Below are 26,044 nucleotides of genomic sequence, written 5' to 3'. Positions count from 1 at the left end.
CTGTAGCATGGAGCTCTGGAGCCACCCCTCCCTGCTTGGGGTCTGTGGCGGTTCTGAGTCTGCAGCTGTTCCCTCCAGCGCCCCTTCCTTCCGCCCTGGTTTGAGGTGAGGGGTCCACTGTCGACTGCGTGTTTCTCCGTCTGCTCTCTAGGTTTGTTCCTTGTCACCTTTGGAAGTTGGACGATCATGCAGTTTGCTTGGACTCTTGTGGCTGGTCCTTGGGATCCACATGTCTTCTTAAGGTGGCTGCTGCCTGAGGCTGACTTGGGGCTCTTTGGCCTTCAAGTCTGCGTGCTGGCTGGGTTCTGCTGCTCTGTTTTCCTTCTGGAAGGTCCCTGGTCTGCTGAGTAGCCCACCTGCTTGGTCATGCCCTTCAGGGTAGGCTTGCGGCTCTCCTCTCATGCCCTCTGCTTCGCTGGTGGACTTTCTGTCTTCTCTTCTGCTTTGTGTGTTTGGGATCATCTGCCGTTGTCCTTTTTCGTTTGGGTTGAGCTCTTCCCGATGTTCTGAAGGATGCATGGTGTTTTATTGAAGCTTGGACCTTTGCACATTGTTTCAGAGTCTCTGGATCCTATTGAACCCTTCTATTTTAGCTGGGCCACTCTGAACTTGGCTCTTAAGGTACAGGGTTGATGGGGCTCCTCATCCCTACAGGGCGGAGGTGACACCCATTTCACAGACTGGGAGGAGAGAGGCTCAGACATTTGTCAAGGCCATGCAAACAGAAGGAAGCAGACTGGGGATTCTGGCTAGCCTGGACCAGAGTCCCTGACCCCAACCATTAGAGACCCTGGTCCCTAGGGATGTGGGAAGAATAAAGTTGACCCCGGGGTGAGGGGTGCAGCTCAGTGTGGAGCCCGAGCACAGAAACCAGGGAAGGTCTGAGGCAGCTGCCTGTCACCTCCCTCCTGTGCCTGCTCCACTGTGGGGAGTGCACAGCGACTGCGCTGGTCAGAGCTGCACTGTGCTGGGCCAAAGAGTTGTCCTCTGAACTGGACACAGCACCCCGCCAGCTCAAGGACAGGACTCCTCCTGGGGCCATGTGCTCCCAGGGGTCGAGGGTCAGCACGAGGGGCCATAGCGTCAAACTTGTGGGGTCTCTTACCAGGGCCCTGAGGAGCTGGTAAAGGCCTGGAGGACACCGGCCCACCTGGGTCTCACTGTGTCCTGCAGCACCTCCTCGGGGAGTGGGGAAGGTGACAGCTTGTGACTGGAGCCTTTCCTGGGCTCTGGTCGGGACAGTGGCTTTCTGTGATGTATGTCGGCACGGGGCACTGGGGCCTTTTCAGTCACTGACCCGTCCTTGCCTGGCTTCACCTATCCTGGGTTGAGAGCCCAGCCCAGCACACCAGTGTCCTGAGAACCAGTGCAGTAGTACCAAGGTCTGAGGTGCTGGGAGGCCTGGTTGGCCACCAGCAGGGGTCTGCACCAGCCAGGCGGGGCCCTTCCTCTGTCCTGTCTGAGGGCTTCTGGGTTTGGAGCCTCTAGTGCAGAGTGGGGGCCCAGGAGCTTTGGGTCTATGCTCACTGGTGTGGGGATTGGGCTGGACGGCTGCAATATCTTTGGCCGAGCCATGGACTGTCTCTGTGCTGTCCCTGTGACGACCATGGCAGCCTCCTGAGTGAGAGCTGGCACCTGGAGTCCAGGACAAAGCAGTTCTGTGCAGCCATCACTCGATGAGCTGCCTCCCAGGCCCTGAGAGCATCCCTGGCACACAGTGTGTGCACCCTGACCATGGAGCAGCCCCAGATGCCTCCTGGCCCATGGCCCCGCAGGTGACAGCAGGTTGCAGGGTGCCAGTGCTGGCACTCCTGTCCCCAGGTACCTCTGGCACAGTGGTGTCTTACAGAAACCTCACTGTAGGCTGCAGAGTACCTACTGCTACCTCCGTGTGGGAGGTGAGGGACAGGGCCTGCAGGCAGGCCAGGCATTGTCCCCTTCAGGCTTGGCCTCGAATGTGTGACCTGGGCCTCAGGTTCCTGGTATCCAGCCCAGGGCTTGGGTTCCTCTGGGCTGACCCACTGAGCCCAGGGTGGAGTGTCATCGTCCCAGTCTCCTGATCTTGACAGGACAGGGCTTAAACTCCTGAAGGGGTTGAGCAGCCCCCTGAGATATCTCTTGCCTCAGCCCCCAACAGGACCAGGGGACTGGGCCCAAGTCCCCACTGCAGGAGTCTCAGTGACCCAAGGGCCGATGTTGTACCTGCCCTCCAGACTCTTCTTGTAAGTGATTGTTCTAACTGTGATGTTTCGAGCATCAGAGGGGATGAGTGACTCTGCTCGGGTGGCAGAGAGCTCTGACTGCCCTGGCTGTGGATGTCATTTGAAAATTTCATTTGTAAATTTATTATACCCCCAAATTCCTGAGTATTTAAATTTTGTTTATTAAGCCAATTAAAATATCAACATGTTGAATCATAAATTTGCTTAACCATCCCAGTCCTTCTTAAAAACTCAACAACTTTTCTAGCTAAGATAACAAGGCTAGTCCAGGTTTCACTGGATACTTGAACCTGGACTTGCAGGGCTAATGTGCCACGTGGCCGTGAGTGTGGGGTGTTCCCTCACCATGGCTCAGATGCATTGGCCCAGGAGCCGACTCTCAGGAGGACCTGGCTTAGCCCCAGTCTTCCTGCGTCCATCTGCTCACCCACTGTGGAAACGCCTTGTGCCTCTGAAGCTGTGGTGCCCTGTTTGCTGGTTCCTGGGGGTCTTGTGGGTCTGCCACTGGCAGGAGCTCCGGGTTCTTCCTGAGACACTGAGGGGGCCTCTCAGCTCAAGTGCTGGGTCCAGTCCCAGGACATTGCAGCAGGTGGCGGACAAGTTCCCTGCCTGGCCTGGTTTCAGAGCGTTCACCTCATCTCTGGAAGACTCCTGTGCCCACCAGGGGCCCTGCCCATCTGGCCCACGGGACTGCTCTGTCTGCATCCCGCCTACTTGGAGGCTCCCTGGGAAGATGTGGCTGAGGTGTGGTGTTGGAACCCTTTATTTAAAGGGAAAAGTTGCTTTCCTGTCTCACGCATCCTTCATGCCGTAGGAAGTTTGTGTCTTTCCCGTCTTGCTGCTCGGGGCATCAGTGAGTGGCTGACATCTGGTGGACCTCCGCATGCTGGGGAAGAGCATGCGTCTCCCTCTAAGGTCTCCCTCTCTTCTGAGGAAGAATGTAGGAACCCCGTGTTTTCCATGGCCTCCATGTTGCTGACCGTGTGCCCACTTGTTGTTCTAGCATGCCTGCCCCTTGGCAGTCAGCTGTGGCATTTTTTCTTGGAGAAGGGACATCACACATGTGGTTGGAGTCTTCTGAGTGTCAGGGTCTTTTCTCTTTCCTTCCTTTTTGCTTTTGGGTGCAGCCACTATCCTGATCTGTGTTGATCGTTTCAGTGCAAGTGTGTGGGTGGGTGGTCACCTGTACTCCATACCTCTGAGCCTCTGTATCCACAAAGAATAGTGTTCCGCCGGCCGTGATGGTTCACACCTGTCATCCCAGCACGCAGTTCCCTGAGGCAGGAGGATCCCAAGTAGCTTAGCAAGACCCTGGATCAAAATAAAATTCAGAAAGGGCTGGGGGTGCAGCACAGTGGTCGACTGTTCCTGGGTCCAGTCTCCAGAACCACAAAGAACAAAAGCAAACAAACAAAAAGTCCCAATACAGGTTGTTTGAGTGTTGTTTTTTTTAATTTTTTAAAAAAACATTTATTTATTAGTTTTAGGTGGACACAGTATCTTTATTTTACATTCATGTGGTTCTGGGGATCGAACCCAGTGCCTCATGCATGCCAGGCGAGTACTCTACCACTGAGCCACACCCCAGCCCTTGAGTGGCTTACACATGGATAGTTATTTCACGCCTTGCCCTTTGACCCTCCATGTTGTTTGGAACATTTTTCTTTGTTAATATCTGTAGGTCTATTTAAGTTTGCATGCTGGTCCTTTTCAATGGTAGAATAATATGCAGTTGTGTGCTCATTCCACATTCAGCTTCCCTCTCTCCTTGTGAAGGCCGTGGGCTGTTTCTGGTTTTCATTGTACAGGGACCGCCATGAGCGTGGGTGCACACCTCCCTCGCTTGGGCGTGAAGGGGATCCTGACCACAAGGCTGCTCATTCAGAACCCACTGGCATCTTTTCATGTGCTTATTGGCTATTTGTTTATCTTTGGGAAAATGTCTATTTGAGTCCTTTGCCCTTTCTAAATTGGCTTCTGTCGCAGGGATCGTGTTGTTCACCCAGCTTTCTGCTGAGTTCTGGTCTCACTGCCATGTGTCTGGGCAGCACGGCACATGCTCCTTCACCAAGGACCCTGGGCCCCGGGAGGCAGAGCCAGCAGGACTGCGGTGGGAAGCTGCAGTGGCTGTGGGGAGAGCGGCTCAGGACAGGCCACGGCAGATGGCTAGCCCAGGCAGGGGTCTGTGGTGACAGGACCGAAACCAGGAGCTAGAACCCAAAGAGCTTTGGTCCCTACAATGTAACAACTCTGAACTTAAAAAGAAGATACATGTTTTCATATTCTAAAGTAAGCTAAATAGTTCTTTTGTTGCTTTTTTTTTTTTTTTTTTTTTTTTTTTGGTGGTGCTGGGGATGGAACCCAGGGCTTTGTGCATGCGAGGTATCCAGGGATCTCCAGGTGTGGGTTAAAGAAGTAATCAGGGAGCAGCAGGCACACAGTGCAGTCATGGCCGCTGGGTGCTCCTGTGTGTGGGGAGCCGGGGCCCCGGTCTTGAGTCTGATGGAGGAGGCAGAGCTGGCTGAGACTGAGCCTCAGGAACGCCGGAGAGTGCTGGCCTCTGACTGGAGCTGGACATGGCATTTGGGTGGGCAAGAGGGAGACTTCACAGGCACTCGGGTGAATGGGGGCACATGCACTCATCTGGGGAAAGCACACAGTGCCCTTGCGGGGAGGCTGGGGAGGCTGAGGACGACACTCGGATGGAAGGACTGACAGAGGACTGGAAGCGCTCCCCAACAGGAGGAGACGTGGGTCCTCAAGGTGGAGACGAGGCAGTGTGGTTTCGTGCCATGGGCCAGGTGGTTTTTCCTTTAAAAACATGATTTTATTGAACACAGTAACTGCATGTTTATGGGGTGCAGGGTGAAGTGTTAGTGCATGTGTTCAGTGTGTGATGATCAGCTCAGTGTAACAGGGTAACTGTTACTGCCGACATCTATGATTTCTTTGGGTGGGGACATTCAGAATCCTAGGTCTTGAGGGTGTGTCATTGATGCCAACCATGGCTACTCCACAGTTCCAAAGGGTATTGCTCATCCCTCCTGCCAGCTGCTCCCTATACCCATTGGTCATCCTCTCCAGCTCCCCATCCCACCCTTCCCAGCCTCTGGGAACCAGTCATCTGTTCTTTGCTTGCACGCTTAAATGAGAACATGCAGTATGGGTCTTTCTGCATCTGACTTATTGTGCCCCACATAATGTCCTCCATGCTTATCCATGTTGCCAGAGATGGCAGGACTTCATTCTTTATGGCTGAATAATATTCCACTGTGTTCATCTCACACTTTCTTTACCCATTCATCTGTGGAAGAACACCTCGGATGCTGCAGTCAGCACATGAGAGCAGATTTCTCTTCGACTTACGGATTTCCTTTCCTTGGCATATGTGCTCAGGAGTGGGTGCTGGATCAGATGATGGTTCTATTTCTGATTTTTTGAGAAGCCTCCATACTACTACTCTAGTGGCTGAACTAATTTATGCTCCTACCAGCAGTGTATAGAGTCCCCTGTCCACATTCTCACTGACATGTGTCATTTGTCTTTTTGAAAATAGCCTTTCTACTGGGGTGAGATGATATCTCACTGTGAATTTGATGTACATCCCCTTGGTGATCAGTAATGTTGAGAATTCTTGCATAGTCTTATTGGCTATTTGCATATCTTCCTTTGTCTATTCAGATAAGTTGCCCATTTTAAAATTGGATTTTTAAATATTGCTTGAGTTCCTTACATATTCTGGAAATCAACCCCCTGTTGGGTGAGTGGTTGGCAGGTCAGACTTCCATTCTGCAGGCCGCCTCTCAGCCCTGTTGGCTGTTCCCTTGGTGTGAGGGTGCTTTTTGGTTTGATATAATCCCATTGTCAGGTTTTGCATTTGTTGCTGGTGCTTTGTCTAGACCAATATCCTGAGGCATTTCCTTGTTTTCTTCTGGTAGTTTAATAGTTTCAGTTCTTACTTTTAAGTTTTGGATCCATTTTGGGTTGATTTTTGTATGTGGTTAGAGATAGGAGTCTATATCCCTTCTTCTATATATTAATATAGTTTTCCTAGCACCCTCTTACTGAAGAGACTGCCCTATGTCCAGTTTATTTTCTTGGTGCCTTTATTTAAAACAAAACCAAACCCCAATTGGCTCTACGTTTTCTGAACTCTCAGCTCCTCATGCTGGTCTCACAGAACGCTTGGAGGAATTTCCCCCTTTCTTTCAGTTTTTGGAAACAGCTTGAGAAGAATTTGTGCTGGTTCCTCAAACTTTGGTAGTATTCAGCAATGCAGCCATCCAGAAGTGGGTTTTTCTTTGTTGGGAGTCTTTTTATTATTGATCAATCATGACTGATCTTTTAGATTTTGTTTCTTCATGGTTCTTTCTTGGTCAGTTACATGTGTTCAGGAATTTATCCACTTGTAGGTTTTCCATTTTTTTGGTCATGGTTGTTTATAATAGTCTCTAACAATCTTTTGTATTTCTGTGGTATCAATTCTAATGTCTCCTTTCCCTGATCTTTTTCTGAGTGAGTCTTTGTTGCGTTCCTCATGACAAAATCCCTCAGGGTCACTCGAGGGGAACAGGGCTGCGTGAGATAACTACACAAAAGACAGAGACACCTTTTCCTTTGGGGGTCCTGTGATGGCTCCTCTGACCTTAAGGGTCTGCAGAAAGAGAGAGCTGGAACCTCCTGACCCTTTTATTGAGGAGAAGCCATTCAAATGAGGCAAGGGGTCAGGTGTCAAGGGGGCTGAGGAGTCTAGCTCCGGGATGTCTGCTGTCAGCAGGTTGACTGACATCTAGGAAGGCCACACCCAAAGACAGAGCAAGAGAAGGGGACACACAAAGGGCGTTTCCATTTGGAACATTCTATCCCAAACAGGGTAAAGGGGTAGTATCAGAAAGGAACAATCCATGGGGCTGCAGAAAGGCATGCCTATGCATGAAGACACATTCTGCTACTTCAAGGATTGGGCAGTGTCTAGGGCCACTACGAAGGTGACCAGATCACTACGAAAGTGACCAACAGAGCCTCTACCAATCACAGGAAGGAAAATGCTAGTCATTCAGCACGACCACCCCCCACAAGCCTTCTTTCCTTTTTTTCTTAGTCTAAGTAAGGATTTGTTGCCTTTTTTAAAAACCCATAATCTTTTATTTCATTGATTATTTTGTGTGATTTTTTTAGTCTCAATTCATTTCTGCTCTGATCTTTATTGTTTCTTTCTTTCTACTAATTTTAGGTTTGATTTGTTCTTGCTCTTAAGTTCTTTGTGTCACATTGTTATGTTGTTTATTTGATATCTTTCTGTTGTATGTATTTATGGCCACTGATTTCCCTCAGTAGTGCTTTTGCTATATACCATGGATTTTGTTATGTTTCCATTTTCATTTGTTTTAAGAAATTTTAAACTTCCCCTTTAACTTCTTCAGAATTCATTCGTTGTTCAGGACCATATTGTTTAATTCTGTATATCTGTATAATTACCATAGTTTTTCCATTGTTGATTGTAATTTTATTCCATTGTGGTCAGAGAAGATACATGATATGATTTTGGCAACCTAACACATTGTCTGCCCTGGAGAATATTGCTTGCAATGATGAGAAGAATGTGTATTTTTTCAGCTGTTGGATGAAATGTTCTAGAAATATCTGTTAGGGTCCATTTGATCCGTATTATAGTTTAACTCAAATATTTTTTGTTGGTTTTTCTGCCTGGATGATCTGTCCATTGATCAAAATGGGGCATTGAGGTCCCCAAGTATTATTGTATTGGAGTCTCTGTCTCCTTTAGATCTAATATTCACTTTGTATATTAGGTTGGCACAGTGTTGGTGTTAATATATTTACAACTGTTATATCTTCTTGCTGAATTGATCATTTTATCATTACACAATGGCCTTCTTTGCTTTTATACAGTCTGTCAGTTTGTTTTGTTTAATTCAGGTGTAGCTCCTCCTGTTCCCCTTTGATTTGTTTGCATGGAATATCTTCTTCCATCTCTTCACTTTTGGTCTATTTGTGTCTTTACTGATGATGTGAGTTCCTTGTAGGCAACATAGAGTTGGGTGTTTTTTAATCCATTCATCTGTTAATTGGGGAATTTAATCCTTTTAAATTTGTGGTTATTATTAACAGGTAACATTCAACTCCTGTTATTAAGTCAATTGTTTTCTTATTGTTTTGTATATTCTTTGTTTCTTCCTCTTATTATTAATCTTTGTGGTTTAGTGATTTTCTTAGTGATAAAATTTGATTATCTTCTCTTTATCTTTTGTTTCAATTCTGTCAGTAAGTTCTATACTTCATGGTGGTAGTCATGTTTCTTCTGCTTCTAAACGTAGGCTTCTTTACACAATTCTTGTCAGGTTAGTCTGCTGGTGTTGAACTCCCTCAGTTTTTGTTTATCTGAGAAACTTTACTTCTTCATTTCTGAAGAATAGCTTTGCTAGGTATTCTATTCTAGGCTCAAGTATTTTCCTTTCAGAACTCTGAATCCATCATCCCATCTTCTCCTATCTTTTAGAGTTTCTGCTGAGAAATCTGTTAGTCTAATCGGGAAGGGGTGTTGAATTTGTTCATATGCTTTTTCTGCATCTGTTGAGATAATCAGATGTGATTTGATCTTTTTTTTTCCTCATTACTTTTAGAATTCTGTCTTTGATATTTGACAGTTTAATATTAATATTAATGTGAATTGCAGAGGATCTCTTTGGGTTGAGTTTAATTAGGATTCTTTGAGCTTCCTGGACCTGATGTCTATATCTTTCCCAAGACTTGGTAATATTTCAGCTATTTTTTGTTGTTGTTGTTAAATATGCTTTCTGTGCCTTTATCTCTTTACCCTATGTCCCTCCCATATGCAAATATCAATTTGCTTAATGATGTCCTTTTTCATTCTTTTTAAATTTTCTTCTGACTGGATTAGAATAAAATAAATACCTATCTTCAAAACACCTATCTTCCAGTTCAGAAATTCCTCCTCCTCCTCCTCCTCCTCCTCCTCCTCCTCCTCGATATGGATTGAACCCAGGGCCTTATGCATGCGAGCAAAGCACTCTACCAACTGAGCTATATCTCTAGACTCCTCTTCTTCTTGATCTACTCTGTTGTTATATCTATCAATTGTACTTTTATTTCATTCATAGAATTCTTCAGCTGTAAGATTTGCTTCTTTTTTATGATGCCTCTTTGTCAAATTTCTCATTCAGATTATAATTTTTTTCTGAGTTTATTTATTTATTTAGTGGTACTGGTGATTGAAACCAGGATGCTCTATCACTGAGCTATATCCCCAGTCCTTTTTATTTTTACTTTGAGACACAGTCTTGCTAAGTTGTCCAGATTGGCCTTGAACTTGCAGTCTGCCTACCTCAGTCCTCCAAGTTGCTGAGATTAGGGGCATACGCCACTGCATCTGTCCTTTGTTCCTGACTTAATTGGATTGTTTGGCTGTATGCTATTAAATGTTGTAATCTTCCTGAAGATTATTATTTGGAATTCCTCTGAAGACATTTCATAAATTTCCTTTTCTTTGGAGTCTGCTGCTGGAGAATTATTTTGTTCCCCAGTGGCATCGTATTTCCTGGCTTTTTCATGTTTCTGTGTCCCTGTGTTGACGTCTGCACGTCTAGTTAGTAAATCGCCTTTTCTGGTTTTATAAAGTTTTCTTCTCTGTATAGAGAATCTTTTTCTTGTGGGTGGGGCTGAGGGTGTCAGCTGGATATGGTGTGGTAGCCTTGATTCTGGTAAACACAGAGGTGTGATTTGTGTGTGAATTCTTAAGCTATAATCCTGACAAGCGATGTCTGTGGTTGTATTGTAGCCTAGGCTTAGGTGTTTGTGACTGTGAATGTTTGGTGAGGTTTTGCTGGAGAAAAGGATGATTCCTGGCTGGTTGTTGGGCTGGGCATATGTACCTGAAGGTACTGCAGGTCAGCAGCTATGTGATGGGTTCTTCAGGAGGCAGGGCTGCCATCCGGCTTGTTGTTGGGCTAGTTGGGTATGTGAGATTGCTGAAGACTGGCTGGCTGTGCAGCAGATCCATTGGGGGGTCTGTTTGGTTGTTAGTCCAGCTGCAGGCACATATGGGTATTATGGGATGACTGGCTATGCAGCAGGCTCAGTGGGCGGGTAGGGTTGCTACCTGGCTGGCTATTGGGCTAGCCTTGGGTGTATTCTGGATGGTGGTGTGATGGGCTCTCTTCTGGCATGAAGGTACTGTTTGTCTGTCAGGCCAGGTAGATATGTGTAGGTGTGCTGGGCCACTGGCTGTGCAGCATCATCCTTTTTGTGCAAATCTCCCTGGGGGATGGGGGTGCTGCATGGATTTGGAAACCAAGTCTCAGCTTTTCTGCTAGGCTAAAGCCATAAGCAGTTTGGAGGTACTGCAGCCAGTTGTGTGAGCATGATGGAATAAAAGTGGAACCTCAGGAATGAATACACGCCATGATAGCTAGGCCTCAGACTTTCTAACAGTGTGTCTGGTTTCAAGGTGGTGTTGAGCTGTCACTTCTTATATCATGGGGAGGGATGAAGGGTAGACGATGTGGGCTTCTCCCCTGGCAATGCAGCCATGTGTGGAGAAATTCTTCAAACTGCAAAGCCTGTGAGGGTCGTAGGGGTCTCCTTTATAGTCATCTGCATCAGTATGATAACTATGGGGTCTTCAGAAGCATGGTGACCTTTGGGGTCTGTAGCAGCATGGAAGCCTTTACGGTCTCCAGTAGTTGACATTCTTGGGGTCTGAAGCAGTGTGGGAGCTGTTAGGGTCTCCAGAAGTGGGGACCATTTGTGTCTACAGTAGTCTGATTACCTTTGGGGCCTGTGGCAATGGGGACTCTTGGAATCTGTAGTGTAGTGGGGACCCTTAGGGCCTCTAATTTCCCTTTTCTCTGTAAGGAGAAGTTGTCTTGGTGGCAGACAGGTCTGAGTTGGGGAGATGGTGTGGGGAGATTGAGTCACTCTCCTCCTGATGGTGCCTGGTTTTTGTGCTCCACAGAATGTGCCACTTCCTGCTGTTTGCCAGTACCCTTCTTCAGTCACTCCAGTCAGAGGTAGTTGTTTATACTGTGGTCTCTTTTTGTGTGGGGTACCAGGCAACTCTGGCCATCTTGCTGACATTACTCTACAATAGTTTTTATTTTTCTTTAAAAAAGATACTCAATTTTCATTTTCTCAAAATAATAAAGATGTCAACTTTTCATTTTTATCCTGTGCTTCTCCCATTTTCAGCTTGTATGAAAGTATACACCTCTTAAGTTATGATCATAATAGATCTCATTCTTGTGGCAATTGTCATTGATCAATAACATAAGATCAATAAATTCTCAAACAGGATTTTTTTTGGTTAAAATTTTAGCCTTCTCCATCAGTCCAGGAATATCATGGTTGGGCAGTAAGACAAAGTAAAAATTTGCAGAAGCCATACAAACCAATGACCTAGGATATCAGATTCCAGTTGAGTAAAAAGTTTCTGAATTGACCAAACAGCATGTGGATTGAACTGAAGTATTGCATAATGATTTTGGGGAAATAATCTGAACTTTGTAGACTTATCTGAGGTCTTTTTTTCCATCACTAATAGATTATTCTTCTGCACTTGGAATACCAAGAAGTGAGTTTGACTATTGTTAGAGTATGTAACATAGCATTCATCTTCAAGTCAGATCTTTAGGAATCTATCTCCTGTGTATCTAGGAAAGATGCTGATGAATCATCTTTTGGAGAAGTGATTTCAGAAGAATCACAAGAAGTGTATATTGTAGTATGTTCCTATTCTCTTGTTACATTTGTAGAAGGTAGTTTCCTCTTCAGTTTTTTTAATTTATTTTTTAGTTGTAATTGGGCCCAATACCTTTATTTTATTTATGTATTTTTATGTGGTGCTGAGGATCGAACCCAGCGCCTCGCATGTGCTAGGTGAGCGCTCTACTGTTGAGCCACAATCCCAGCCCCTCCTCTTCAGCTTTTTGATTAATACATTGATTCTGTTGTCTCCTGCATTTGCTGACTTTAGTTGGTCCTTCTGAAAACTTGAAAAAGCTGATTGCTCACAGTGCCCCTTTACATCTTGTGGAGTTGGTGGAAATTCAGGGTCCAAATCATCCATATAACTTTTCAACTGGTCCACAGTGTCTGTAAGGTGACGCATTCTAATCATGAGGCAATGATCTTGCCCTTGGGAACTTGATTCATGGGCCCCTATCCCCAGGAAGATGACTATCAGACAGAATTATCCTCTCCATGTTGCCAGGACTGGATTTCCTAAGTACAACAGTAGATCAGGAGCATACCTCCTCTTCACTTCAGTGTGACTGACAGGTTGTCAGTAAAGCTACCCATTTATTCATCCTTCAGGGAGAGGTAAAGCTCTCCCTTTAGCCTGGAAATCTTTGTTAGATACTGTCTTCTCTGGGTGTGAGTGTAACAGTGGTTCACTTCTTACTTTGAATATAGCCCTTGCTGCTCTGCCATTGACTTATTTTTATTTTCTTATTTTCCACTGACTTATTTTTAAAACAAATATGTTTCTTTCCATAAGGGTCTTTCTGAGATCTCTGAATCCTTGACTCCCACCTTCCACTTTCCCTGTTCTTCCGAGACAGGGTGAAGAAGGGTGGTATGTGGTGCTGGTCCAGGAGTCCCTCAGGTTCCACTGTACTCCAGCTCCACTCACTGCTGCCTTTCATGGGATGGTCTGAAGTACAGCTGGGGTTGGTTGTGCATAGTGTAGGCTTGGACTCAGTTGGAAGACGGGTTCACTGCCAGGCCAGTGGCTGAGTGTCCATTCACAGTGCCTCTGAACTGGAGGGCTGGTAATGCAGGTGGAAGTCATTGCCAGCATATCTGGTGATGGCTTGGGATTCCAGGTGAGCCCCTGGCCCCATACTGGCCTGTGGTTGGACAGTGGGGAACACGGGGCATGAATTTATCACTGCCCTTGGGAGAAAGGACACAGGTGGTAGGAGAAGTATGTTTCCTCCCAGATTCAATGTGGAAACCCTTTCCCTTTCCTTCTGCTTTTTCCTGCCAGGATCCTTGCCACAGCTGGAACTGACTTTGACCTGCGAACACTGAGGGCTGTGCGCGTGCTGAGGCCTCTGAAGCTGGTATCAGGGATTCCAAGTGAGTCCAGCTAAGACAGTCAGGCCCAAGCCTACCTGGAACACCAACCTCCTCCCTTCCTCCTCACCACAGCCAAGGCCACAGTTAAGTCCCTGACTGTGGCTGTAGGGCCTTGTGACTCTGAGCTTGCCCTGCTCCCCGACCCTTTTGGTGATGGGGATTGAACTCAGAGCCTTGAGCATGGTAAGCACATTCTCTCTTTGCCACTTAGCTAAACACCAAGCCCCTGAGCTTGCCATTTCTGACCCCAGGGAAACAGGCAGGAGGAAGAGAGGTACAGGCATTTTCCAGGCTATTCTCTACAAAATTACAGAGAGGGACCCTGTTACTGTGCTCTGACTTGGCTTCCCTAGATGGAAGCTTTGTTCCTACCCACAAACAGAGTTATTTTTAGTCCTGCTTCATTTTATGGGGTTGAAGAACAGATGAAAGCTTGACCAGGGATGGGATAGAATGTGTGGAAAAATATTCAAAGGCTGCAAAGGGCCTCCTGTGTTTGATCAGCCTGACTAGGCCTTGGGGGACTGAGAATGGACATGATATATGCTCCTGGTTTGGGCCATGAAGGAGACAAACATGGGCAGGGTGGCCAGGGGAACTGGTGAGCCAGTGGCCACCCTGGCCTCTGTTCCCCAGTCTAGTGGAAGCTTGGCTTTAGGTCTACCTAGGAGCCTGGGTGGGCAGGGACCTAGTTCTGTGTCTTCCTGGGACCATTGCAGAAAGATCTTTGGATAGCTCCCTGTTCTACACTGAATAGGCACGGCCCCTGGCCCATACTCAAGAGCTGGGGCCATGCTGGAAGCATGAAAGATCATGGGGTTACAGCCTCCTCTGCTTATTTTTCTGGCCTGAATTCAATCACACCCTACAGCCAGTAGAAACACACTTCCCATTTTTGGAGGAGAGTGGACCTTCCCCATTCTCCATAAAGAATCTGGACAATTAAGGACTTCCTTACTGCCTTTGCAGGATGCCCTGTGATTCCTTCCCATGTTTCCCTGTACTTTCCTCTAGGACCCCCTGCTGTGCCTTCTAAGAAGGCTCTGCTCTTCCCTCCCAGGAGCCCCTGCTCTTAGCTCCCAGTGTTCTTTGTTCTTCCTTCTTAGGATTTCTGTTCTTCTTCTCAAGATCCCCTGCTCTTTCCTCCCAGGATCCTCTGCTTTTACCTCCCACTTTTCTTTGATTTTTCTTCTGAGGATTCCTGCTCTTCCCTCCCAGGATCCCCTGCTTTACCTTCCACCTTTCTTTGCTTTCCCTTCTGAGGATTCCTGCTGTTCCCTGTCAGTAGCCCCTGCTCTTCCCTCCCAGGATGCCCTGTTCTTAACTCCCAGGATCTCCTGATCTTCCCTCCCAGGATCCCCTGCTCTTCCCTCCCAGGATCCCCTGCTTTACCTCCCACCTTTCTTTGCTTTCCCTTCTGAGGATTCCTGCTCTTCCCTCTCAGGATCCCCTGCTCTTCCCTCCCAGGATCCCCTGCTCTTCCCTCCCAGGATCCCCTGCTCTTCCCTCCCAGGATCCTCTGCTTTACCTCCCACCTTTCTTTGCTTTCCTTTCTGAGGATTCCTGCTGTTCCCTGTCAGTAGCCCCTGTTCTCAACTCCCAGGATCCTCTGCTCTTCCCTCCCAGGATCCCCTGCTCTTCCCTCCCAGGATCCTCTGCTCTTCCCTCCCAGGATCCCCTGCTCTTCCCTCCCAGGATCCCCTGCTTTACCTCCCACCTTTCTTTGCTTTCCCTTCTGAGGATTCCTGATCTTCCCTCCCAGGATCCCCTGCTCTTCCTTCCCAGGATCCTCTGCTTTACCTCCCACCTTTCTTTGCTTTCCCTTCTGAGGATTCCTGCTGTTCCCTGTCAGTAGCCCTTGTTCTCAACTCCCAGGATCCTCTGCTCTTCCCTCCCAGGATCCCCTGCTCTTCCCTCCCAGGATCCCCTGCTCTTCCCTCCCAGGATCCCCTGCTCTTCCCTCCCAGGGTCCTCTGCTTTACCTCCCACCTTTCTTTGCTTTCCCTTCTGAGGATTCCTGTTCTTTCCTGGATTCTTGGACTTCAAACTCTGACACCTCTTCATTCTGTTACTCCCCCTTTGAGACACTGCTCAGTCCACCTCTCCCTAGGAGGTCACACTCTGCCCCATATGAGTCCTCACTCTCACAGCCTTCCCTATTGTGTCCCCTACTTTGAGGCCATGGCTCTATTCTTTGACCTCATCAACAGTTACAGCTCCGCTTCTGCCCCAGGTCTCTCAGCCCTGCCCTCCCTGGATTTTTGCTGCTCTGTTACTGCCTTCTCCCCTGCCCCCACCTTTGCTCTCTGACCTGCGCTGCTCTGGTCACAGGTTTGCAGGTGGTGCTCAAGTCCATCATGAAGGCCATGGTTCCACTGCTGCAGATTGGGCTGCTACTCTTCTTTGCCATCCTCATGTTTGCCATCATTGGCCTCGAGTTCTACATGGGAAAATTCCACAAGGCCTGTTTCCCCAACAGCACAGGTGAGGTCTCCTATCATCTGGGCTCAGTTGAGGATGAAAGATTTATCCATCCAGGAGACAGGCACCACTGTAGGTGCTAGAGAGAACTGGTAGGTGCCAGATTACTGAGACAGAAGTTTATAACCGGTAAACAAATAATAGACACACAAATAAAGTAATACAGATTGTAGCCACTTCTGGAAGGAAACAAAAAATGTATTTGAAATACAGTAATTTAGTGTCAGCTCATTAGAAGGTAGCCAGGGGAGGCAAAGGCTGAAACAGGATCCAATGGGAGGATATCTCAATCTTGGAGAGATGGCAGTGGCCAGGGCCAGGCGTTTGGTAGAGGTAGTTGGAATGAGCCATATTCTGGGTACTTGTAGGTAAAGCTATAAGGTTTTCCTGTTGAGTGTAAGAGAAAGAGTTAAGGAAGACAGTAAATTTGAGCCTTGAGCGCTCAACACATTAAAGGAGAAAACCCATGTGATCATCTCTTAGATCCCAAAGAGCATTTACTAGAAGTTAGTCATGATTTATTTTTTTATCATTTTTTCTGGTATTGGTATGAAACCCAAGGCCTTGTATATGCTAGGCATGCACTTTGCTGCTGAGCCACATCTCTAGCCCCTAAATTATTCATAACTTAAAAAAATTTTCATCAAGCTATAAATGAAAGATACTTTTCTTAAATTCCCTGCAAACATTGAATTTCACTGTGAGACCTTTTCCTTCAAAGTCAGGATCAGAGCAAGGGCGTAGCTGGTCTGCATGGCATTGGCAGTGTGACCAGTGCCCGAGACCAGAAGGAGGCGAGAGTGTCAAGTCAGACAGGAAGAAACCATCCTAGTTCACAGAGAATGCAGTTGTGTACAGAGACAAATGAGGACTTCCTTATGAAATTTATCTAGATATTTGGAAAGGGAGAAATAAACTTGTGTGGCCAGTTTTGCCTTCTAACCCTTGGAGGACTTGCTTTCCATCCTTGCAGTTCCTCAAATTATCTCCTGTGTTGATAGGAGGGATTCTCATATGTTGGTACACATTTTCATAAAATTTTCTTCTATCTTGTCACTGGAATTTTGGGAGTGAAGAGGCTAAACACTCTATATCATATTCTGTCAACTGTCTTGTCCCAGAGGTTAGCAGTTTTTTTTTTTTTTTTTTTTTTTGTACTGGGGATTGAACCCAGGGTCTCATGCATGCCAGGCAAGTATTCTACCACTGAGCTATGTCCCAACCCTGATGTTTTCTTTACCACCTCTCTAGGTGGTCTTTTGCTGCCCACTACATTGCAGGAAAGTAGAGGAATCCCCACTCTGTAGGGGCCAGTGCAGTGGTGACTGGGCCAGGAGGCCTCCAGTTTCTCTCTGGGCATATGTTGAACTAACTCTCAGTTATCCTGTGTGCAGGTCCAGGACTGCACAGTGTCTGAGTCTAGCTTTATACTAACCAACCGCCTTGCTGGCTCTAGAGTGACAATCAAATCTTCATGTTAGAAGACTTTTGTGGTTTGTCTATGAGGGAGAGGAGAAATCAGGGTGGTAGTGGTAGGAAGAATTGGAAGGTAGGAGTTTGTTGGTTTTTATTTTAAAACGAATGGGCTTCTGAGCTTGTTTAAATGATGATGGACAGGTTCCCAGGGAGAGGGATATACTGACCAGAAGTCCTAACAGGGTGGGTCCTGACCTCGGGTGGAAGCAGGGGGCAGGTGGGAGGAGAGTCCTGGTGTAGGTGCGAGGACTGGTTAGGCAGTTGATGAAGAGTGTCTGGAGGTACCAGGTTCCTGCTGCCTACAGTGCGCTCTCCAGCACCCAGGAATCCCAGAGGGGTTGGAGAACTTTGTGTTTCTGAGCTCAGGATCTGCTTCATTTTCCTCCTCACAGATGCAGATCCTGTGGGTGACTTCCCCTGTGGCAAGGAGGCCCCTGCCCGGCTGTGTGAGGGTGACACTGAGTGCCGGGAGTATTGGCCAGGACCCAACTTTGGTATCACCAACTTTGATAACATCCTGTTTGCCATCTTGACAGTGTTCCAGTGTATCACCATGGAGGGCTGGACTGACATCCTCTACAATGTGAGTTGCATCTTGGCCCTAGGCCTGAGGTGGGCTCGGGAGCTCCTGGGTTGGTCCCTCTTGGGGTCCCATTTGGGGGCACTTCTGACTGAGAGCCTCTGTACCACCCTGAGAGCCCCTTCCTCCACCCTGGAATAAGTTTCAGGGCCCTTTATCCAGATGGTGTGTCAAAGGCTTCTGCAGTCAGTCTCAACTCAAGCTCTTGACCTAGGTCTTCCTCAAGTTGCTCTGTGGAGGTGGGGCCGTGGGCCGGGGTGGTGGGGCAGGGGTGGAGGTCAGAAGATACTGTTGCCGTCAAGATGCCGTGGGTGGTGAAGGTGCAGCAGCACAGTAGTCAGTGCCCATGTGAATCTGTGCCACATTAGGCTTGGGAGGTGTCACAGGCCTCCTGACTCCTTGTACAGGTGACAGACTAGGTCATAGAGAGACTAATCTAATTCACCCACGCCAGGCCTGCAGGCAGCTGACTGGAAACCACTGTTCACACCACATCTGTGGGGTCTTCTGGGTGGAATTGAGGGCCAGTGAGCTCTAGGGCCTCTTATTGAGTCCAGGCTGGTGAAGATGAGGAGCAGGGGAAGGTTTGAGGTGGCACTGAGCTGAGGCCCAAGGAAACCTCCTTGGTCATGTTGGGATTCTTGGAGTTGAGGCCTGGTGCTGTCTCTTCTTGGTTTTCTCAGTCTCATGAAGCCAGCCCTTCTCAGCAGTTCAGAGCAGTCTAGGTTTGGTGACCATAATGGAAGTCCAGGATGACCCATCTCACGTCCATCTCCCTCTACCTGTGATTCCTGGTGAACTCTGCTCTAGACTCCTGAGCAAATCTCTTTTATGTAAAGACCCCTGCTACCTTGCGTTCCTCCTGTTGAGTGCTGTGAGGACAATCAAAGCAGTGTCCTGGGACTTTGGGAGGTAGAGAAGGAAGGTGCCTGTGAGCCAGGACTCTGGGAAGGTTTGGCTGGTGGACTCCTAGTTTGGGGTAGCAGAGGTTGTGTTCTGCTGAGTGCTGTTGGGAGTGGGGGTGGGGTGCTGCAACGTAAGATGACAGAGCCTGTGTATCTTGAGGGTGGGCCTGAACCACATGCGCCTGGGGCCCTGTGTCTCTTTCTGAAGCTTCTCACAGCAGTGTCCATGATTGCTTGTAGATAGGAGGAAAGGAAGAGAGTGGGACCCTCTGCTCTGCCCACCCCACAAGTTTGTGGGTGCCCCAGGATGACCTTGGGCTGATGTTAGGCAGGTTCTTGGTAAGTGCTTGCTGGGCTGATCTGTCAAACTTGTTGAGCAGGAAGATGGCAGATGAGTTAAGGAAGAGCTGGCCCAGGGCCCACTGAACCAGATTCTTTGTTGAGCAGAGGTCTGTCTGAGACAGGCTCTGTGTGGCTGAGGGAATGAGAACAGGGACAAAGGCAGCAATGAGAACCATGGCTGTTCTCTCCCTTTTACCAATTAAGGGGCAATTTCCACAATGCAGATCCTAACAATAGCTCTGAACTGTCCACATTTCTCTCCCACCCAAAAGGAGGACTGTAACCAGGGCTCCAAATCCCTCAGTGTCCATAGGGGCTTCACCAGCAGCCACGTGTGACTCAGGCTTCCTGTCTGTGTTTGTGCCTCCCTTAGGGGATAGACAGGAATCAGACCTGGGCAGGAGGCACTGGCCAGGAAGGGACACAGAGGTTTCATCCAACCCATATTTGATAGGGCCTGCGGGCACTGGGCACTCACTGCATGTACCTTGGCAAGTAGGAGGCGCTAGATGTGTGAGGGTCTAGATAGTGGCAGTGCTCTGAGGGAACAAAGGAGAGTGAGCAGTGGAGATTAACGGGTCAAGGGCCGGGAAAGCAGGGCCTGGTGAGGGCTGGAAGTCAGATGCTGGTGCTGTAGGATGTGCTTTGCAAGTTTAGCTGAGGCACAAGGGTGCGGTGGTGGCAGTGAATGGTGAGGCTGCCACTGTGCAGGACCAGAACAGGTGGCAGGACCTGGCTGGGCACTCTCCGCCACACTAACAGAGTTCCGCTCAGCTGGCAGGACCTGGCTGGGCCCTCTCTTCCACACTACCAACAGTGTTCTGATCAGCTGTTGGAGACTGGACAGGGTTTTGGACTTGTCATTCATCTCCAAACCAGGGAGAGGGGCTTTGTGGTCTCTTGAGACTTATACTTCTGGCATGGCCTGCAGCAGGGGTGAGGGAGAGGTGGAGCTGGTGAGGATGAGTGTCTCTCATACTGGCTCTAGTCGGGGAGAGTGGGCAGCCAGGACAGAGCAATGGGTCTCAACAGCATCTGTTCAGAGTGGGATGCTGAGAAACTGGTGGCAGAGGGTAAGGGTTGTCCCTCTGAGGAGAGACTGTTTGCCTGTGGAGTCAAACAGGGCCTTAGAAGAACCTGCAGAAGTGCTGTGTGGGAGAGTCAGAGGGATGAGGTTATCTCAGGACAGCTCCACACAGGGAGAGCTGGCCCCTCCCTGCCCCCGCCCTGCCCTGTTTTGGCAGCTTAGGGTCCGTACTCTCAAGCCTGCAGAGGAAGGAGGAACAGTGCTGGGCATAGGGAACGTGATGGCCATGCCTTCCTTTCTAAGGAGAGGGCCCAGCTGTGGCAGACAGCTTAGGAAAGCAGCTGTTGGCCTGCAGGGTGTCAGACAGTTTGATTACCATCTAGTCGGGACGCTTTTGATTGCTGAATCAAGACTCTTTTCAGCTTGAAGTGACTGTAGAACTTTCTATCACCTACGAGTTTGAAAAGTCATGGGACTTACCTAAATTTTCGACACTGGCATGGGAAGGGTGACCTGCTAGGTTCAAAGGCATGACAAGAGGTAAACAGTGTTGGCTAATGATTCTGTGCATGTGAGTTAGTGTGTTATTGTACTAGTAATAAGCATGTATGAGGAAAGAAGTGTTCAGCTACTTGGCTGTGGAGGCTATATTGATGTTAAACCAAATAGTGCTTCTCATGCGTCAGATGCACTATGTGAGAGGAAGAGAAGGGTCCCTGATGATGTGGCTGGAGCTCCTGGGGAAGGAGGTGTCCTTCACTCAGAAGAGAGAATTGGGAGCAAGGTGTTCCCTGGCTTTGTTTCAGTGGAGGGTGGTGGGAACTGGAGCCTTCTACCATGTAAAGTTTCCAGTAGCTTCATCATCTAAGTTGAGGTGATGGGCATGTGAGAGGGTGCTCAGAGGGACTGCAGTTCAAGGGTGTACATGTAAAGTCAGTGACATGTAGATGGTGGTTAAAGTCACCTGAGAAGTGAGTGTAGATGGATAAGAAGAGAAGCCTAGGGGCTGGGGATGTGGCTCAAGTGGTAGCGCGCTCGCCTGGCGTGCCTGCGGCCCGGGTTCGATCCTCAGCACCACATACCAACAAAAGATGTTGTGTCCGCCGAGAAGTAAAAAATAAATATTAAAAATTCTCTCTCTCTCTCTCTCTCTCTCTCTCTCTCTCTCTCTCTCTCTCCTCTCTCACTCTCTCTTTAAAAAAAAAAAAAAAAAAAAAGAAGAGAAGCCTAAACACTGCTCCTGGGGAGTTCCTGCACTGGGAGGCCAGGGGGAAGGAGGGAGTCAGCAAGAGGCTGGTGTTTCCTCTCGGGCAGGCACGATATGGGAGAGAACTGTGTCTTGGAGAGAGGTTAAAGAGCTCTGAGAAGGTGACTGCTGGGTCAGATGCTGTCCAAAAGTCAAGGAAGATAGAAGAGGAATGCTGACCATTGCACAGGCTGGCACGATGAGGTCCTGGGTAGACTTGACAAGAGCAATCTTGGCGGTGGGGATGAGAACCTGGACCCTGGGATAAAGTGAAGGGAGGTAAGGAAGTGAGGATGCAGTGTAGACCCCCCTTTCTGGGGGCAGAGCAATGGGAGGCAACTGCAGGGAGATACAGGATGGAGAGAACCGGGTTTTCTTCACTCCTTTGCACGTGGATATCCACTTTTTCCATTTGCGATTCTAGGGATTGAACCCAGAGCCATTCCACCACTGAGTTACAGTCCCAGTCCTTGTTATTTAAGATAAGGCCTCTCTAAGTTGCCTAGGCCAGGCTGGCCTCCTGCCTCAGCCCCCAAAGAATTGGGCTTACCAGCATCCTCCACTGTGCCTCTCTGGGAACTGGATTTTTAAAATTAAATTTTGAATTTTGAGACAACTGTAGATTCACGTGAGGTTGTCAGACCTTACAGATGGATCCCATGTGCCTTTTCCCTGCTGTCTCTCAGTGGTAACAACTGGCAGAACTTATTCGACATCATAACCAGGCAATGAGATGCAGCATTCAATGGCACAGATGCCTCTGCCACCCTTGGATGGCTACACCCTACTCAGCTCTGACAAACTCTGGCTTGTTTGCCCTATCTGCAGTTTAAGAGTCACGTAGATAAAACCACACCATACGTTGCTTTCTTGGTATTGGCTATTGTCACTCAAGTAGATTCCCTGGAGGTTACGCAGGTTGTCCTGTTGGTTTTTCCAGAACTGTTTGGTGTGGATGTACTGCAGTCTGCTTACTGTTCCCCTATTGAAGGACAAGGGGTGTTTCCGTCTAGGGTTATTATGGACACCATTGCTACACATTTGCATACAGGTTTTTCTACACACAGGTTTCCATTTCTTTGGAACAAATGCACAAGAACTTTCTGTGTTGCATAGTAGTTGCATAAATTTAGGTAAGAAACTAAACCTTCAGGGCTGGGGAATTGGAGCTCAGCAGGAGACCAGACTGCCCAGGATGTGTAAGGCCCTGTGTTTGAGCCCTAGCACTGCAAAAAACAAACAAAAAGAAACTCAAACTCTCCTGAGGACTGTGCCCTCTCACATCCTTCCAGTCGTGTGCGAACAGTCTGGTCTTCTTGCGTCCCTGCCAGAGCTGCTGTGGCACTGTTTTGTTGCCATGGCTCTGACAGGTGTGTCATTGTGGCTGTCATCTGTATTTCTTGATGGTTAGTGATGTTGAGCATCTTTTCCTGCTTGTCTGCCACTTGCCCTTTTTTTGGTGAAATGACTCTCTATGTCTTGTGCGTATGCTGTTTGAAGTCCTCTTTCAGTGGAGTCTTTAGGGTCCCTTGTGTATTCTAGGTGCCAGTGCCTTGTTAGATATATAGTCTGCAGATATTTTCTCCTTATCGGTAGCTTGTCTTTTCTTGCTCTTTCACACAACAGACATTTCAGTTTTGATCAAGTCCAGTTTATCACTTTTTCCTTTTGTGGATTGGACTTTTGTGTCTGGTAAGATTTTCTACAGTTTTGTTTCCCCTGAAAGTTTTATTGTTTTGTTTTCCATGTATATCTATGGTCCATTTTGAGTTGGATTTTGTACAAAGGGGAAGATTTAGGTGAGGCCCTTGCCTTCCCTCCCTTCTGCCTGGGCGTGTGTCTAGTGTCTCCAGCCCCGTTTGACAAGAAGGCTGCATTTCCTCATTTGAATAGCAGAAGTCATCTGAGCATATTTGTGTGGATCTCTTTTAGTTCTGTGTCTGTCCCTTTCTCTTGATTCCTGTTGTTGTCTTGAAGTTTTGAAATAAGGTAAACCGATTCTTCCCCTTTTATTCAGTTTGGGAGAATTAATGTCTTTGTTAGGCTGGTTTTCCCAGTCATTAAACAAGGGAGTATCTTTCCATTTATTTAGATTGTCATTGATTTCTTTCATCAGGATTTTGTAGTGTCCAGCATATGAGTCCCCTATACCTGTTCTATTAGGTTAAAGATATTTTTATTGTTAAGCTTAAGAGTTCTCTATGAGATTTGCAGATGTTCCCCCATCCCATTCTGTGTGTTTCACTTTTGTTCTGTTGATAGTGTCTCAAAAGTATACAAAATTTAAAATTTTTCACGATTTTTTTCTTTTCTTTTCTGTGCATTTGATGTCATACCCAAGAAATAATTACCAATCGGGGCTGGGGATGTGGCTCAAGCGGTAGCGCGCTCGCCTGGCATGCGTGCGACCCGGGTTCGATCCTCAGCACCACATACAAACAAAGATGTAGTGTCTGCCGAAAACTAAAAAATAAATATTAAAAATTCTCTCTCTCTCTCTCTCTCTCTCTCTCGCTCTCTCTCTCCTCTCTTTAAAAAAATAAAGTCTTAAAAAAAAAGAAATAATTACCAAATTCGACATCATGAAGCTTTTGTATTATTTTTTTAAGACTTTAATTTTTTAAAGATTTTACATTTAGGTCTTTGATCCATTTTGAGTTAATTTACTCTTTTGCATGCAGATTTCCAGTTTCTCTACACTGTTGAAAGGACTGTCCATTCCTCTCTGAATGGCCTTAGCATCCTTGTCAGAAATCATTTGACCTTATATTGAAGGGCTTATTTCTGGGTTCTATTCTATTCCATCTGTCTATAGGTTTTGACCTTATATTTTATGTTTTTTATTTTCAAAAAGAAGAGTGGGTCATTGCACGGGCTACAACGTTAAGCAGCACTGTTTGAGTACTACTGTTGAGAGCAGACATGTCATCGTGCTCCAGGCAGCGCAAGGCCCTCAGACCTCCACTGCACGCATGATGTCCGCTTCAGGCTGCAGTGGGCTGGGTGCTGGCTGCTCGTCACCAGGCTGCCATGGTACCGTCTAGACTCACTTTGTGAAAGGGCTTGTAATGAATGGATGCTGAATTTTTTCAAGTGATTTCTCTGTACTGATATGTTCATGTGATTTTTCTCCTTTATTAATATGGTGAAAAATCAATTGATTTTTGAATATTGGACTAGCTTTGCATTCCTGGAATAAATTTTACATTGTCACGGTATATAATGCTTTTCACATATTGTTGTATTCTATTTGCTTATGTTTTTATTAAGAATTCTTGTATCTATATTCATGAGGGATTTTAGTCTGTGATCTCCTCCTCCTCTTCCTCCTCTTCCTCTTCCTCCTCCTCCTCTTCCTCCTCCTTCTTTTTCTTGTCAGAACTCTCTGTCTGATTTTGGAATCAAAATAATATAAGCATATAAGCTTCATAAAATGAATTAGAAAGTATATTTGTTCCTTGTTTTCTGGAAGAGGCTGTCTATTGGAATTCTACTGTGAACTTTCTAGGTGTAGAGATTTCGTTCTGGAGTTTATTTATCTGTTTTATGCCATGCTGGGATCCAGCTCAGGCCCTTGCACATGCTATGAAGTGATCTACCACTGAGCTGCACTCCTGCTGTGGTTTTTTTTTTTTTTTAATAATGCTTTTATTAGAATATAATTTGCATACCAGAAATTCACCATTTTAAATTGTGTATTTCAGAGGTTATGTTCAAAAATATATGCAATCATCACTATTACCTAATTTTAAAACATTTTTATCAATAAAAAAAGAAACCCTGCACATTAGCAATCAACCCCCATTACTCCATTCCTTAGGCCCGGTAATCATTGACTTCTATGTCTCTGTATATTCATCTTTACCAGACATTTCTTTTTCTTTTTTTCTTTCTTTTTTTAAAATACTTTTTAGTTGTCAATGGACCTTTATTTTATTTATTTATATGTGGTGCTGAGAATCGAACCCAGTGCCTCACACATGCTAGGCAAGTGCTGTACCACTGAGCCATAGCCCCTGCCCAGCAAGACATTTCTTATTTGTGGAATCAGACAGTAGGTGGCCTTTTGTGTTTTTATGTCCACATTATATCATTACTGTCCAGTATAATTACATTGTGCGTATATACCATGTATTGTTTATATCCCATCATTGATGGACTTTTGGATTGTGTCCTTTTAAAATTATGAATAATGCTGCTAAGAACATTCATATACAAGTTTTTGCATAGGATGTCTTTTTGTTCCTCTTGGGTATGTGCTTAAGAACTGAGTTATATGATATTTTCATGTTTAGCATTTAAGAGACCACCAAACCTCCTACAATGGCTGTACCACTTTATACCCCACCAGCTATGAAAAGGTGTCCCTGTTTCTGTGAATCTCACCAGTGCTTGTTTTTGTCTGTCTTCTTAATTCCACTCAGTAGTATATAGTTTTGATTTATTTTTTATTTTTTTATTTTTTATAGTTATTCTTTTTTTATTGGTTGTTCAAAACATTACATAGCTCTTGACATCTCATATTTCATACTTTAGATTAAAGTGGGTTATGAACTCCCATTTTTACCCCGTATACAGATTGCAGAATCACATCGGTTACACATCCACACTTTTACATAATGCCATAAGTTTTGATTTATGATGTTC

At 46.7% G+C, this 26,044-nt stretch overlaps 1 protein-coding gene across 1 annotated transcript in view; it reads left to right on the top strand.

Moving 5' to 3' along the window:
- CACNA1B (calcium voltage-gated channel subunit alpha1 B) overlaps positions 1-26,044 on the top strand; it is a 173,664-nt gene that overhangs the window by 17,076 nt on the left and 130,544 nt on the right. Inside the window, exons 4-6 of the mRNA XM_081281719.1 lie at positions 13,249-13,340; positions 15,672-15,824; positions 17,690-17,880. Of these exons, the coding sequence (XP_081137845.1) occupies positions 13,249-13,340; positions 15,672-15,824; positions 17,690-17,880 (436 nt within the window). The remainder of the gene's footprint in view (positions 1-13,248; positions 13,341-15,671; positions 15,825-17,689; positions 17,881-26,044) is intronic.

This window comes from Spermophilus citellus (assembly GCF_964194105.1).
Source record: "Spermophilus citellus genome assembly, chromosome: 2".
Taxonomy (NCBI): domain Eukaryota; kingdom Metazoa; phylum Chordata; class Mammalia; order Rodentia; family Sciuridae; genus Spermophilus; species Spermophilus citellus.
The sequence above is the reverse complement of the archived record's forward strand: the minus strand, read 5'-3'. Positions and strand labels throughout refer to the sequence as shown.